This window comes from Zootoca vivipara, chromosome 16 (genome assembly GCF_965207765.1).
Source record: "Zootoca vivipara chromosome 16, rZooViv2.hap1.1, whole genome shotgun sequence".
NCBI classification, from domain to species: Eukaryota; Metazoa; Chordata; class Lepidosauria; order Squamata; family Lacertidae; genus Zootoca; species Zootoca vivipara.
In genome coordinates, this window is record NC_142599.1 from 34,164,114 (window position 1) to 34,180,764 (window position 16,651).

At 49.3% G+C, this 16,651-nt stretch overlaps 1 protein-coding gene across 1 annotated transcript in view; it reads right to left on the minus strand.

Moving 5' to 3' along the window:
- Window positions 1-270: 270 nt before the first annotated feature.
- The window catches only part of IL6R (interleukin 6 receptor), a 28,324-nt gene continuing 11,943 nt past the window's right edge, over window positions 271-16,651 (minus strand). The window contains exons 3-10 of the mRNA XM_035098646.3: window positions 16,520-16,643; window positions 14,697-14,872; window positions 13,294-13,454; window positions 12,296-12,443; window positions 10,561-10,604; window positions 8,685-8,757; window positions 7,726-7,822; window positions 271-4,465 (exon numbers count right to left, since the gene is read on the minus strand). Of these exons, the coding sequence (XP_034954537.1) occupies window positions 4,246-4,465; window positions 7,726-7,822; window positions 8,685-8,757; window positions 10,561-10,604; window positions 12,296-12,443; window positions 13,294-13,454; window positions 14,697-14,872; window positions 16,520-16,643 (1,043 nt within the window). The 3' untranslated portion in view covers window positions 271-4,245. The remainder of the gene's footprint in view (window positions 4,466-7,725; window positions 7,823-8,684; window positions 8,758-10,560; window positions 10,605-12,295; window positions 12,444-13,293; window positions 13,455-14,696; window positions 14,873-16,519; window positions 16,644-16,651) is intronic.

Below are 16,651 nucleotides of genomic sequence, written 5' to 3' on the forward strand. Positions count from 1 at the left end.
GCTCCCCCCCCCCCCAAAGATTGCTCAACTGTTTTCTTCCTCTCTTTCTTTCTCACGCGCCAGCACAGCCAGGCTACCCCAGGAAGAGAGAGAGAGAGAGAGAGAAGGAAAGCTGGACCCCAAAGAAAACACACATTTGAAAAGGCCGTATTTTACCAGGGGATGCAATTACAGGTGAAACTCGGAAAATTAGAATATCGTCGAAAAAAGTGCATTTATTTCAGTAATGCAACTTATTATTTTTTTCTTTTTCTTTTAATTTTTACAAATGCTTTCTTTTGGAAATTCCACAGTAATAAAGCAAATAATTACAATAATACAAAAACAAACATCGCTATTACATTTCATTAATTACATTCCATTTATAATTGACCCACCTAACAACAAATAATTACAATTACAACAAATAAAGGCTTGACATATCTTGCTTTGCATGTCATGCATCTATCTCATATATTGGTTTCACCTTTAAAGTTGCGTTGCTGAAATAAATGCACTTTTCGACGATATTCTAATTTTCCGAGTTTCACCAATTTTGGAACACGGCTTATTTATGAGACACCGCCCAAGATATCATAACCACATTTGGCACAAGGGTTCCAGAAACCAAGGGGCAGGGCTACACCCCCTCCCATGTTTGGATACAATTCTGGACACCAGCTTGACGGCAGACTGGGCCATTCGAATGGACCCTGATTTTAGCACCGATTTCAAAATGGCCCTGATTTTAACCGCCGGTTTCAAAACTGCAGAGAGTTTTTGGTTTCTTAGACTACCCGGCAACGCTCCTAGACTGCAAGCGTTATCGTCACCAAACACCCCTTTCCCTTCTGCACTGTGGTCTCACTCTTTTCCTGTGGTGGCAGGATGAAGTGGCAGAGTCCTGATTTAGAAGGGAGAGCAGGGTATCAAGAAATCAACATGCAACGGCAAGGGTGCAGCTCAAATATTCTTCAAGTGTCTCAAAAAGTCCCACTTGTTCTGAAAATCAATAAGCTAAGCCTTTTTAAAAAAAGGTCTTTCCTTTCATTTCCCCCTCCCGCATGCCATGGGAGGCTGTTATGCTAGCCTGTTAATTTTATTCATGGAATCCATTTAACACATTTATAAATGTCTTCGTGGCCTGAGGGGCTACCAAAGCAGCAGGCAGGAATAAAATGAACCTTCAAAATGGAGACTTTTGCAGCCCTTTAAAAGTATAAAGTTTTGTGGTGGTACGAGCTTTTTCGGATTGAAACTTAACATCGCCAGGTGCCTAAATTGGCAGATTATGCAAACGACAGAGGCATGCAAAAGCAATGCTGCAAGGTGGAATGGGGTTATTGTTCAGTGTGTGCTGGCCATGTCCTTTTACAAATACTCCATTCAAATACTTCACCTTGTTTCTCCCCGCTCCACCTGACCCTCTCAACAGTCAGGATGCCAGGCCTACTGGACATACCAAGCCCTTGTATTTGGGGATCTCACCCCCTTGGGGTCCCCCCCAAATAATTTCTACAAACCCTGGGGCTCCTCTGAGCTTGCCAATGCTTTGCACCTCTGAGTGCCTATTTACAGACCCACACTTAAGAGAACGAGCTTGCTATTTTCATATGTGGGATATAGCTCCTCATGCACCAGAAGCAGAGAGAATTTGTAAACAAGTGTGCGGTCCAAAGGCCCTGAAGCTCAAGTGGTACAACACTGCGATGCGTCAACACAAATGCGCACAAGCTACACACAGCGGTTGTTAGGACAGGAACAAATTGGCAGCCGTGCCATCGTCCTAGCTTTGCCCTGCTGATTTAACACACGTCGTGCATTTATGTGGAAAGAAAACCTTGGTTCAGGCAGAGTCCCAAATGAGTAGCATCAAACTTGCTGAGGGCAGCAGTTTCCTAGGGCTGGCACTGGCCTTTGAAGTTCTTTGCTAGGCACAGGGCTAAGAGAGATCTGTTTACCTTGGTGGCATCAGACCAGACGCTTTGCTGAGCTGGTAACCTGAATGTCACGCCGGTTGCTTAAAAAGCACTGATTTCCTGGCTGTTCGCTCAGGGAAGATTCGGGTTCGGGAAACAGGCAAGGCGCTGTTTGCAAGCGGCAGGGAGTGGGCAGGAAAAGGGAGGGGTTGCTCCTTATTGCAAAACATAATTTCAGGGTGGGGTGGGAGAGTTAAGCAGCCACAATGCCATCCACCCAGCGTACAACAAACAGAGAAGCGAAAGAAGAAGTGATGCCGGGCAGAGCATAAACAACCTCTTAAGCTCCATTAGCCCCTCTCCTGAATTGGCAGCTTTAATTTAAGCAAAAAAACCAAAGTTGCTAGTCCCTTTCGTTTGCGGAAATAAATAAGGAAACTGTGTCCAGGCAGCATATACTCACGAAGGAGAAATGCAATAAATTTAAACTTGTGGGGCTACCTGGATATCCTTTCTTCTTTCCCTGGGCGGGAAGGGGGTAAGACTGCTGTTTTGCAAGCAATTCCCCCTCTCCTCAGGCTGAAAAATCTGCCTGTGGGGGATGTTGGGAAAATGAACGGCTCTTGCGGCTCTTTGGCAGAGCCTTGGCCAGAATCACCTCCCGTGTTTTGCCTGCCCATAACCCCCAGATTCATCACAGTCTCCTATGTGGGCGACATCTGAGACACAGGGACACCTTTCACCCGACAAGCAGAGAAAGCCGCTAATAGCAAAAAATAGTCTGACGCTGTGAACTTTAGAAGAAAAACGTAAATATCAGTTCTGTTGCTCTGTGGCAGGAAGAAAAAAAAAAGACAGAGTATTGCTGGGTTTCGTAACATCCGAGAGCAGCAAAGTTCCCTGTTGGAGGCAACAAGTTGGAGACTTGTTTACATTGCGGAAAGAGTCCTCCCTTTCCTCTTTTGATACACAGCAGGGACTGTGGGTAACAAAGCCCCTCGCTTTCGAAAGACCAAATCTCTGTTGCCCCCAGCCAGATTGGGGCCATGTTCGTTCCCGCACAATAAGGCAGACCAGTGGCACAGCCTTGTGCGTTGCAGCCACGACTCCGGGACAGCACACATGCTTTCTGCGATGGAGGAGGTTTGCTGTTGTGCTCAGGTCCTGTTTCGGGCTTCCCATTGGCACAGCTGGCTGGCCTTTGAGAGAACAGGATACTGGGCTCGGCCTTGGGGGTGCTCCTGTTGTTCAGTCCGAAGCCTTTCCCATGGTAGGGTGGTGAGAAGGACAATTATGGGACCGACAGTCCGGCTCAGCTAAAAGGCAGCTTTGCACTTGCTCGTTCCAATACATCACGGGGACTCTGGCTGCACCGGCCCAGTCATAAGGTAGAGTTAGGTGACTGCCTCAGGGGTGAGGTTCCTGGTGGGCAGGAAGCAGCACCAAATCCCCAGAAGACTACCTGTCTTCTGCCCCCTTCAGCCAGCAAAGAGTTGCCAGACAAATCAGTTCCTTTGCATGAAATCAGGGAAGACATGAAACGCCACCTTTTCCCGTGGCACGGCTTTGCGTGCAAAAGCCCCCTGGCCCAGTCCTTTGCTTCCCTAGACTGGGAGAGACTGCCTGTCTGAAACACTGGAGAGCTGCTGCCAGTCAGTGTAGACAATACTGAGCCAGGTGGAGCAACTGTCTAGCTCGGCAGAAGGCACCATTCCTTGGAATCAGGTCGCAAAATGTCCCGAGCCAGCCCTGGAATCTGGCATGTGGGAAAGGGCCAACGCTTGCTGAAAGTGGTACCCAAAACCACTTCCTCCATCATCTCCAGCTTCGGAGGTGACAGCTCCTCCAACGGCAGACAGTTCCCTCCCTGACTTCATGAATCCAGGAGCAAAGACGCTTCCTGGAAATAACTTCCAAAATGTAGGGACAATTTGTTGTCGTTGCCTCCAAACGTTTTCGCCGGCAGCCATGGTGGGCGGGAAGAAACCTTGCGGCCGCGCGCATCCCCATCACAGAACCCAGGCGAGGGACTTGGCATATCTGCAACCACCATCTTCGGTTTCAAGGACACTTGAGCTCTTCCTGATGAGCGGCGAACAAAATCCTGAAAGTGGAGCATCTTCTGAGCGGCCCGACTCCGGACGGAAGAGCAGACACCTTCCCTAGATCTCAGTAGCCTTGACGTCGGCACTACCTGATGTCGGTACGACCCAAGGGACTCTCAACGATGTCACAGGTGCCTTGGCTGTGTTCTTGACTCTTCACGTCCTTCAGGGTGCATACGGGGCCCACATCCGGGGACGCTGCGGCACCCAATGACCTCCCTAAACCCGACGCCTGTCGGCTACTACGGCATCAGGAAATAGTCCGCGTTTGAAACATCGTAGGGGCTGTTCTCCGGGATGCTCGGGGTGTCGACAGAGCTCTCGCTGAAGGGTGAAGCCGGAGGGGAGAGGAGAGGAGATGAGCTGAGAGGAGGCTCAGGAGCCATGAGGGTCAGGGAGTGTGGGGGGGCGGTGCTGGATTTCTCTTCTCCGCAAGGCGACGTCCCCCATTTTTTCCTGTACCTGGAACGAACAAAATAAAAAATAAAAAATGGCAGCCTTTGAGATCACCTTTCTACCATCAAGTCCACGGGAGGCAGTGAGGACTACCCACTTGGACGGCTTTAAATGAGGAAAACACTATCAAAGTCTCCTACCTGGTTTCCTCAAAAATAAGACATACAGTACCCATAAAATAAGCCGTAGCAGGATTTCTAAGCATCCTATATAATAAAGTCCCTGTGTCTCTGCGTCCAGATTCCCTGTGTCCCTTTGTCCGCGCTAATGCGCATGTGCCCCACGGACACAGGGACTGGTTCTCTCCCCCCCTCAACCCTCTGCCTCCCGTTCCCCTGCAGCGGCGGACCAAGATGGCGGCATTGGGCTCCGGGGCCGCCGCGGCGGGAGCCCAGTCTGGCTCCTGCCGCCGCCGCCGGCCCCAGAACCTGATGCCGCCATCTTGGTCCGCCGCCTCCGCCTCCTGACAACCCTACCTGGCCCGTGGGAGGAACGGCGGAGCCGCGGCCTTCCCTACCTCTCTGCTCTCAGCCGCGGGACACGACGGGAGAGCGCTTTGTTTAATTGCGTTCCCGGCGCGCCCCGCGGCTGAGCGCAGAAAGGGAGGGAAGGCCGCAGCCCCGTCGCACCTCTAGCGCCCGTTTTCTTAACGGGCTGAATGAGACTAGTTTCTGCAATATAAGCCAAACCCCGAAAATAAGACATGGACGCGGTGCTGCGCCCAGAGCCACTGAAATAAGACACTCCCTGAAAATAAGCCATAGTGTGTCTTCTTGAGGAAAAATAAATATAAGACAGTGTCTTATTTTCAGGGAAAAACGGTAGCTATGGTGGCTGCCTCCACAGTCAGAGACAGTAATGGTTCTGAACACGTTGCTGGAAACTGCAGGAGAGGTGCTCTTGTGCTTGGAACCTGTGTGTGTGTGTGTGTGTGTGTGTGTGTGTGTGTGTGTGTGTGTGTGTAATTTTTATTATGTGGCCTTGGGATGTGGGGTGGGGGGAAGACTCTCTCTCTCTCTCTCTCCAATTTAGAATACGCATTTATACACCCTTAAGATACCAACGACTTCCCTTCTTCTCTTTCCATGGTTTACATAAATCCCTGCATGTTATTTTACACAAACTAAACCATTCAGTATTTCCATTATTACATCCATCAAAACTTGTTTACACTGTCGAATTTATCTTAATGCTGCCAACGTTTTCAAGTCTACACAATTTTCCCCAATATTTTCAATAAACATTTTCCGATCTTCTTTAAACCTATGTTCTTCTTGTTCTCTTATTCTATATGTTAAGTCCGCAAGCTGCGCATATTCCATCAACTTAAGTTGCCATTCCTCTTTAGTTGGGACCTCGCTCGTTCTCCATTTTGGGGCTAACAGAACATGGGCCGCAGTAGCGGCAGACATAAAGAACCTTTTTTGACACCTGAGAATTTCCATCTGAATTATCACCAACAAAAAGGACTCTGTGGTTTTTTTTGGCGGGGGGGGGTACTTTTAATCATTTTTTTTCAATTCATTATGGATTATTTCCCAATACTTCCCCCATCATTCTGCCCGGACACTGAGGTCCAGCGCCGAGGGCCTTCTGGAGGTTCCTTCGCTACGAGAAGCCAAGCTACAGGGAACCAGGCAGAGGGCCTTCTCGGTAGTGGCACCCACCCTGTGGAATGCCCTCCCACCAGATGACAAAGAGATAAACAACTACCAGACTTTTAGGAGACATCAGAAGGCAGCCCTGTTTAGGGAAGCTTTTAATGTTTAATAAATTATTGTATTTTAATGTCTGTTGGAAGCCACCCGGAGTGGCTGGGGAAACCCCGCCAGATGGGTGGGGTATAAAAAATAAACATTATTGTTGTTGTTGTTGTTGTTGTTGTTGTTGTTGTTGTTGTTGTTGTTAATACTCTTTTACCCTTTTACAGGTCCGCCACATATGCAAGAATGTTCCCTCAACCTCATTGCATCTCCAGCAATTACCTGATTCCGTCTTCTACATCTTAGCAAGCCTATTTGGAGTTAAATATCATCTGTAAATCATTTTCAACTAGTTCTCCCTTCTTGTGGGTTTTCCAAAGGCATCTAGTTGGCCACTGTGAGAACAGGATGCTGGACTGAATGAGCCATTGGCCTTGATCCAGCAAGGTTTTTCTCATTCTTATTTATAATTGCTCTCTACTGTACTTTGGAAAGTTGCTTGTTTGTTATAACCTTGATGGCCGTTGACCTCAAGGATCAGTTTTCATCTATGTTGGGATACGAGTGGACATCATTTGGAGTCAAGATGGTGGACTGAATCTGTCCAAACTAAAATCTGCACGCTGGTGCCTGAGATCAAGAAGGAGGCTTCTGTCCATGTTTGGATGCAGCCGTGCGCCATTTTGAATTAAGATGGCAGACAGAACATTTTTAAATGGTGCAGATTTAAACAATCAGCTTTGGGTTTCTTGGAATTCCAGAGACATCACCGGAAACAAGGATCCTAGACTAGCATTTTTATGTGGGCTCCTAAAAGATGCTAACCCTGCCAAACTTTGATTCTGGCTTTGCAGGATAATGACATGGATCGGAGCAAAAGGCTCTTTTAACAGCTTGATTTTGCAGCCCCCAAACCTCTCCCCGCCCTCTCAGATCATGCTTCTCTGCTCCTCCCAGGCATGATTGAAAAACGTGCAGCCAGTCGAGCATCAAAATCAAGAGTTTGAAGAAGAAAGCTAACCAAGGTTTTGCGGAACCTTCGAAAACCTCCTCCTAACAACAAAGGGACACAGCAAAGGGTTGGTATCCGTAATATACAAAATACTACTCCAAAATCCCATGAACCCCCTAGACGTCATCAAAAAACAATGGGAGAACGACATAGGCTATGAGATTAACCCCACTCAGTGGACCAGAATGTGGTCTAAAAAACCCCATTGAATCCTTATCAATGAAAAGGAAAGAACTCACTCTGAAACTCACCTACAGGTGGCGCCTAAGACCAAGGAAATTAGCACTAATACACCCATGAACCTCACCAAAATGCTGGAGAGGGTGCACCTCCACAGGCACATACCTCCGCATGTGGTGGGAATGCCCCAAAATCCAACTATTCTGGACAACAGCCATACGAGAAATATGTAAGATAACTAAGCAAGTATTAGAAATCACCCCAGATCTGTCCCTCCTAAACATCTTCCAAGACCAAAGTTTCGGGGATTCACAGCTCCCAATAGTCAACATCCCCGCCCCAACTCCCGAAAATTAGGTAGTTTTCCTCACCGGAGAATGACTCCAACAACCAAGATGCCAACAATTCCAGTCACGCTTATGGCCATGATGAGGAACAAGTACAGAGGCGTAGAGGCAGCATTTTCCACTGGAAGGGACAAACAATCAGGGAACACAGTTAGGTCAGGCCACCCTCTTTATTACCCACAATGCCTCCAGCTTAGCATGTCCCTGGGGCAAAGGCAGGGACCCTCAGGTCCAGGGTCCAAATCCAGCTCTCCATCTGGCCCTTGGGAAGGTTGCCCAGCAGGGAATGCGGCCCTCAGTCCAAAAGAGCCTGCTGTGGGGCATCATGGGAAATCAAAATGGAATCAAATTTGCATTTGTGCCCCACCTTTTTTTCCAAGGAGTTCAACGTGGCATACATGACTCTCCCCCTCCTCCTTTAATCCTCACAACAACCCTGTGAGTTAGGCTAAGCTGAGAGGCAGTGTCCGGCCCAAGGTCACCCACAAATAAGGAACACGGCTATCGGCTGCCATCACCACTAGGGAAGCCTACCTGCCAAAGATCCTTGCTCCCATCACCCCTGCCTTTATTTTTGCAGCCCTTAAAAAGGTAAAGGGGCCCCTAACCATTAGGTCCAGTCGTGACCGACTCTGGGGTTGTGGCGCTCATCTCGCTTTATTGGCTGAGGGAGCTGGTGTACAGCTTCCAGGTCATGTGGCCAGCATGACGAAGCCGCTTCTGGCGAACCAGAGCAGCACATGGAAACGCCGTTTACGTTCCCACCAGAGCGGTACCTATTTATCTACTTGCACTTTGAGGTGCTTTCAAACTGCTAGGTTGGCAGGAGCTGGGACCAAGCAGCGGGAGCTCACCCCGTCGCGGGGATTCGAACCGCCGACCTTCTGATCAGCAAGCCCTAGGCTCAGTGGTTTAACCCACAGCGCCACCCACGTCCCCTTAGCACGTACCAAAAGCAAGGTCACGAAAGGAGGCACACTTACCTGTCGGCTGACTCATGACAACAGGGAGCTCAGAAGTGCACTTGGGCTTAACGGTGCTGGCAAAATGATCAACCTGCAAGAGCAAAAAAGAAAAGGGTTGAATTCAGCCAACTCTGAATGGCTGCGTCTCTCCGTTTAGACGAGGCACCCTCAGTGGTCAAAAAGAGGAAGCATGGTTTATTAGGGACCAACGTCTCGGAAACAGGGGCTGTCCCTGCTGAGAGGGGGGCAGTTGGAGCCTATGCATTTTGCTAGCGGGGCTGTTTTGAATGCTTGTGGTGGGTTCTGGCCTTTTAAATTCATTCTCTCAGAATATTTTAGCTGGTGTGGAGGCTACAGATTTCCTGAGTCAGAACCATAGAATCATAGAGTTGGAAGAGACCACAAGGGCCATCCAGTCCAACCCCCTGCCAAGCAGGAAACACCATCAAAGCATTCTTGACATATGCCTGTCAAGCCTCTGCTTAAAGACCTCCAAAGAAGGAGACGCCACCACACTCCTTGGCAGCAGATTCCACTGTCGAACAGCTCTTATGGTCAGGAAGTTCTTCCTAATGTTTAGGTGGAATCTTCTTTCTTGTAGTTTAAATCCATTGATCCGTGTCCGCTTCTCTGGAGCAGCAGAAAACAACCTTTCTCCCTCCTCTATATGACATCCTTTTATATATTTGAACATGGCTATCATATCACCCCTTAACCTTCTCTTCTCCAGGCTAAACATACCCAGCTCCCTAAGTCGTTCCTCATAAGGCATCGTTTCCAGGCCTTTGACCATTTTGGTTGCCCTCTTCTGGACACGTTCCAGCTTGTCAGTATCCTTCACTGTGGTGCCCAGAACTGGACACAGTACTCCAGGTGAGGTCTGACCAGAGCAGAATACAGTGGTACTATTACTTCCCTTCCCACTCAGAAGGGTGTCTCCCATGAAGAGGATTGGGTTCTGGCTGCATTATTATTATTATTATTATTATTATTATTATTATTATTATTATTATTCACCTTCTAAACCTCCGTCTCAAGGAGATTTGCACGTAAGAAAATAAGAAAGAGTTAAAAACATGAAAACAACTAACAAGCGGGCACTTGTGATCATTCACCCAACTGGGAAAGCCTGTTTAGAGCCGGTGGGTTGTTAGTGGAAGCAGGGTCAGACTAGGACCTGGGAGAGACCAGGGTTCAAATCCTGCCCCTTGGCCATGAAGCTCACTGGCAGACCTTGGGTCACTCACTGGCTCTCAGTTTAACCTGCCTCAAAGGATTGCCGTGGGGAATTAATCGAGGAAGGGGAGAGAACCATGTAGCCCCCCCCCCTTGAGCTCCTTTGAAGAAAAGGTGGGATATAGAATAAATAAAACAAAATGTAGCCCTAGGAGGGGGAATAGTGTGGGGGTTTCCTAATAACTCTCTGCACCCCTAATGAACTATAGCTCCCAGAATTCTTTGGGTGGAAGCCATAACTGCTTCAAGTGGTGTAGTACTGCTACAGCGCCTAACTTTGGAAAACTGAGAAACCAAAATGAACAGATTGTCCATTCTCCCCCCCCCCCCAACCGACTCTGCTGGCTGGGGCTGGTGAGAGCTCCTGGTCCACTCACATCGGGAGGGCCACACCTGAACTTCAGTGACAGGTGGGTAGATTTGGGTTGAATTTTAGGGAAAACACATTGATGGTAAATGATCTATAAGTCCCCTCCCTCCAATGCTAGGATTTTATGAGCCACCCCCAACAGACACTGGAAGTGCTGGAACGCTTCGCTTGTCTTTGAAACTACATCAGAGACTGGAGCAGGGTATATATGGACCGCCTGCAGGGAGGGCGTTCCAGTGCTCTGGAGCCACAACCCAAAAGGCCCTGCTTCTCGTGGGAATTACTTACCTCTGAGGGGACAGGCGTGGTTTCTGAGTCGCGGTCCTTGGTTTCTGAAATGCCAAGGCGAAAAAGAAGGGATTGAATAAAAAACATAGCTGGGGCGAGGCACGGAGAGAGAGAGAGAGAGAGAGAGAGAGAGAGAGAGAGAGAGAGAGAGAGAGATTCTTTGTTGGGCTGCTGGGACCAAAATCTACCTTGAAGCTAGACCCACAAGTCCATCTCTTCAGAGCCTAGGCATCAGGGAAGATCAGTGACTCAGGCTTGTGTATGTATTCTGCCCACATATACACACACACACACACACACACACACACACACACACACACACACAAGAGTACTACTTTGCATGTCCAAAATACATTTCCTACAATTCCTCAGGAACTACAGCCAGCTTCCACACATTTGATATTAGGGGTCGGGTGGTTTTCATGCCAAAAGGCAAAGCTGGGGAGCCTATGCACCGCCCCCTAGATATCCTTGGACTCCAGCTTCCACCAGAACAGCCTGCCAGAACGGCCAATGCTTCAGGGATGATGGGAGCCGGAGTCCCAGCAATATCTGGAGGGCTGCAGATTTCCCAGCCCCATAGACACATGTCCCAACCAATCAGGGATCACATGTTAAATGCACTTACAGAGGTGCAAAGCAGGGAAGGGGAGCCCGTGGCCCTCCACACAGACTCCAACTTCCATTGCAAACCTGCGGCCCTCCAGATGTTTTGGACTACAATTCCCATCTTCCCCAACCACTGGTCCTGCTAGCTAGGGATCATGGGAGTTATAGGCCAAAACATCTGGAGGGCCGCAGGTGTGACATGCCTGCATTACACCATTGTTCCTTCTAGCTTAGTATTGTCTACAGTGGCCCGCAGTGGCTCTCCGGAGTTTCAAGCAGTCTATCTGGAGATGCTTGGGATTGAACCTGGGAGCTTTGGCATGCAAAGCTGATGTTCTGTGGCTGAGTTAGAGGACTCTTAGGAGGCCTACAGGCTACAGCTGAGCCTGCCCTGACCTAGCTAACCCCTTGATATGAGCAAATGACTCGAGACCAGCTGTTCTGTTCCTTGGCAGGTTGCAAAATGGTGACCCTTGTGGGAAGTAACATCACAGAAAGCAATCAAGTCCAACATTTCCTGTTTTCCCAGAGTGGACACACAGGGGGATGTTACTCCAGCCAGGAGGACTTCCTGTCACACCTGTTTGGAGCATCCTCCCCCCTGTTTGTGAGCAGGTGGGTGGACGTGACCCTGGGAGACCCTATAAAGGGCTTAGTCATGCAGCCATCTTCCCTTCTCCTTTCACGTTGTTCCATCTTGATGTTTTTGCTGTCTGCTGGCTCTCAGCCAGCAGCACATGGGCTCAATTCCTCACATGGGATGAGCCCACTCGCTCTTCTGCAACTACAAGCTAAAGCCTGCCTTCAGGATCATACTGTGAACTGAATGTAAGTAAACTTATTGTTGTTCTTAATAGAAGACTGTTGCGTCTTTATTCTTTGAAGAGGGAACAAAGGGGATTTACCAGGAACAAATTCTGGACAAGCCAGACTAGATTGCTTAACTCAAGAGATTCAAACGAATCTACCAATTAGCTTCCTGCAATATACAGGGGACTGTACTCTGCTACCAGATCACTAGCGAGGAAAGACAATACTTAATCAATATATCCTCTCCTACTACATTCCCACAAACTTGCCATATAAGGAAGGGCACAGGAGGGGCAATGGAAAGGGAACTGCCAACCTGTCCAGGGAACTCCAGAGCTCTCCCGGCTCCATTCACTCCAGATTCCTTGGTTGAATTCTTCCCGGGCCCGCACCTGGACGATGTGCCGGACACCTGGCATCACGTCAGAGATGGTGTAGGAAGTGTGTTCGTCATGAAGGTGAATCTGTAGCCGAAAGAAAGGAGCACAGCTCAGTGGCCTGGCATGCAAAAGGTCCCAGGTTCAATCTGCGGCAGCACCGCCAGGTGAGTCTGGGAGAGACATCTTTCCTGAAGCCCTGGAGAGCTGCTGCCAGTCCATGTAGGCAATGCGGAGCTAGGTGGACCCAGAGTCTGATTCGGCATCAGGCAGCTTCCTGCGAAAGCCAGATCTTCAATATGGAACCATGAGGACTGGAAACTTGATATGTAGGGAAAGGGCCAGAGCTCAGTTGTACACCAGATGACTGTGCTGCATGCAGCAGGCCCAAGCACCTCGAGGGAGAGCTGTGGATGGTTCTTCAAACCCTGGGAATTTGCCACTGCAAATCAGCATAGCCTGGTGGAGAGCCTGTAGCTTTCCAGATGCTACGACTCCCATCATCTCTAACCAGGGGTCTGGTTGGCTGGGGCTGATGGGAGTTGTAGTCTGACAACATCTGAAGGGCCACAGGAGCCCCAGTGTCGCTTTACCTTCATTAAAGTGCATTAATTATGTGGTCCCTGATTGGTTGGGATATGTGTCCAGGACAGGGATGGGGAGCCTGCGACCCTCCAGACGTCGCTGGACTACAAATCCCATCATCCCGACCATTGGCCATGCTGGCTGGGGATGATAGGCGCTGTAGTCCCAACAACGCCCAGCAGACCACAGGTTTCCCCGCCTCTGGTCTAATGAAAAATGCAGCCGAAAGGCACACAGGAAATAAGGTGGGGGAGCCAATTATTTCTGCGTCATGAAATCGAGCACTGCAACTTTTACAGGTTCAGAGAATGCCCGCCCTCTCCTCATCCCAAAATCAAAAGTAAGGGCAGACCTTGCTGTATGTTGCTGAGACTTCCATCCGGTAGCGGATCTCGAACTGCAGGCGGAAGAAGGACGAACCCCAAGAGGGAGGTTTGCGCCAGGTCACAAGCAGCTTGTAGGGGTGCATTTCCACATTCCTCACCTCCACATCGATCGGTGGGTCTGGCTTCACTGCGGGGGGCGGGGAGAGAGAGATCAGCCAGAAAGGTTTAAAAAAGGAGAAAGGAAAGTCCCCGTCCCCCTCGACTTTTTTCTGCAACGTATAAAAACAAGATGCAATAATGGAGCATTTGTGCTGGATTCATGCCGGACCAGAGTATTTTAAGCAGTGGTTTAAGTATTTTAAGCAGCAAGCATTTTAAGCAGCGGTTTCTTCAAAGTCTGAGGGCCACAGTCCCTTCTGGCAAGCTTCCAAGGGCCGCATGCCTGTGGTGCACAGGGCCAGAAGCAAAATGGGAAGGGCAATATTTAAATTTTACTTGTGTACTGCTGCAGGCTAGTCTCTCTACACACACTCATGCGCAAGACAGCCCCTTCCTGCACGACTTTGTCTCATCCTCTTTTAAAGCCATCTGGGTTGGTGGCTATCGCTGTCTCCTGCAGCAGGGAGTTCCACAGTGTAACTATGCACTGTGTGAAGAAAGACTCTCTTTTACCTTTCCCGAATCTCCCAACATTCAGCTTCATTAGATGCTCACAAATTCTGATGTTACGAGAGAGTGAGAAAAACCTCTCTCTGTCGACCATCCCGGGAAGGAAGATGATAAGAGTTCACGGTCGCTTCCCTGCCATGTTAAACCATTCCTGGCACACGAGGGGAATGACCAGGGGAGAGGGGGAGATGGAAGGATTCTGAGGGCCAAATAGAGCGGTCGGGGGGGCCGCAGATGGAAGTTCCCCCAGTCCTGATTCTACACTTTTAAGAATTATGGAATTGTGGAGTTGGAAAGGACCCATTTTTGCCCAATGTGGGGCTTGAAAGCACAGCCCTGAGATTAAGAGTCTCATGCAGGACTCCCCAAACTAAGGCCCGGGGGCCGGATCCAGCCCAATCACCTTATAAATCTGGCCCGCGGACGGTCTGGGAATCAGCATGTTTTTACATGAGTAGAATGTGTCCTTTTATTTAAAATGCATCTCTGGGTTATTTGTGGGGCATGGGAATTCGTTCATTTTTTTTTTCCAAAATATAGTCCGGCCCCCCACAAGGTCTGAGGGACAGTGGACCGGCCCCCTGCTGAAAAAGTTTGCTGACCCCTGTCATGCATCCAGGAATATTTGGAAGAATTTGCAAGCAGGGAAAATGTGCAGGGAGGAGAGTTGGGGGCGGGCAGATTCGCTCCAGCTCCAGCACAAATGCGCCCTGACACATGGTGTACCGGCCCCGATTCAGAGGAAGGTGCTATTACTCACACAGATTTTCAGTGCTGATGAAGGTGTGGCTGCTCAGGGCTCCCGCCAGGTTGACGATGCAGACGGACAGCTTCAGGATGTGCACATCGTCACCGATTCCTTCGATGCGGCAAGAGAACTTCCGGGACTTGACGTAATAGCGGCAAGGGTGCTCGACGCGGTTCACCCCGACGAAACTAGGGGACGTGGGGGGGATGCTCAGCCGGAGGAAGGGAAGACTCTGGATCTCGCCACGATCGAGCAAAGCCAGCATGGAAATGCCATGCCTCGCCAGCTACATCGCATGACAGCGGCTCATCAGAGCAGACCCTGCTTTGAAATTAATGGGCGCAGCTGGCGGAAGGCCGGTTAATTTCAATGGATTTGCTCTGCGGGTGATCAAGGCTGGTATGCACTGTGCATTTAAAGCCCATGGCATGTCTATTTCTATAGATTGCATCAAGGTCCCCCTTTTTCTCTCCACGGAGCGGCGTACACACTTCTCCACCCTTCCACTCCATTTCATCCTCACGACAACCCTGTGAGGTAGGTCAGTCTGAGAGGCAGTGACTGGGCCCAGTCAGTTTCATGGCCAAGTGGGAGATTCGAACCCTGGTCTCTCTGAGGTCCTACCCCGACACCCTAACTACTGTTATACCACCACAGGCTCGCCAGTTGTTTGGGCAGTGGTACCTCAGTTTATGAACACAATTGGTTCCAGAAGTCTGTTCATAAACTGAAGCGTTCATAAACTGAAGCGAACTTTCCCATTGAAAGTAATGAAAAGTGGATTAATCCGTTCCAGATGGGTCCGCGGAGTACTCAACCTGAAGCGTACTTAACCCGAAGCATGGGTGTAATTGGTTCCGGAAGTCTGTTCATAAACTGAAGTGGTCCATAAACTGAAGCGAACCTTCCCATTGAAAGTAATGGAAAGTGAATTAATCCGTTCCAGATGGGTCCGCGGCGTTCGTAAACCGAAAATTCGTAAACCGAGGTGTTCATAAACCGAGGTTCCACTGTAAATGGTTTGCGCTAGCGAGAGCCGTGCAATGAGTCCTGTGAGCAAAATGGGGCTTCCCTGCTTCTCTCCCCCACCCTTGCTCCCACCCCAAATCATATCTGGAGGGGGAAGTCGGGAGCACCTCCAAAACAGTCGGTCTCTGTTATTTTCTCCTACCGATAGGGAACCCACTTAAGGACTCTATACAGGCTCTTGGATACCCCATAAGGCAGGGGTCCCCAAACTAAGGCCCAGGGGCCGGATGTGGCCCAATCTCCTTCTAAATCTGGCCCGTGGACGGTCCAGGAATCAGCATGTTTTTACATGAGTAGAATGTGTCCTTTTATTTAAAATGCATCTCTGGGTTATTTGTGGGGCCTCCCTGGTGTTTTTACATGAGTAGAATGTGTCCTTTTTAAAAAAATGCATCTCTGGGTTATTTGTGGGGCATAGGAATTCATTCATATTTTTTTTCGAAATATAGTCCGGCCCCCCACAAGGTCTGAGGGACAGTGGACCGGCCCCCTGCTGAAAAAGTTTGCTGACCCCTGCCATAAGGGAAAAGGAGCAGTTTTTTCTTATAACAAATTCTTCTCTAGATGATAGATAAGGCAGTCTCTCAGTTGATACGGTATCTAGTAGGTTAAATTTGCATTGGAATACGGAAGAATTTCCATCAGGATTTACCTTTTTTAAAGTGGAAATATAGAAAAGCGAACTCAAGATCGGGGTGGGGGTGGGGTGGGAATGACAGGGTTACCCATTGCTAACCCAACAACCCCGACATCCCTCATATCATATCTGCCCCCACGATTTAAATGTTGCCCCAGCCCCCACTCACTTTTTCTGCACCCATAGCCTGGCCTTGGTGTGGCTGGACATCCCATGCGTCGTTTTCCACTCGCAGAAAATGTCCTTGGCTAAGCTCTTTCGGAAGCAGGTGAAGTTTGGCGCCTCTGGAGGTTCTGGAAAG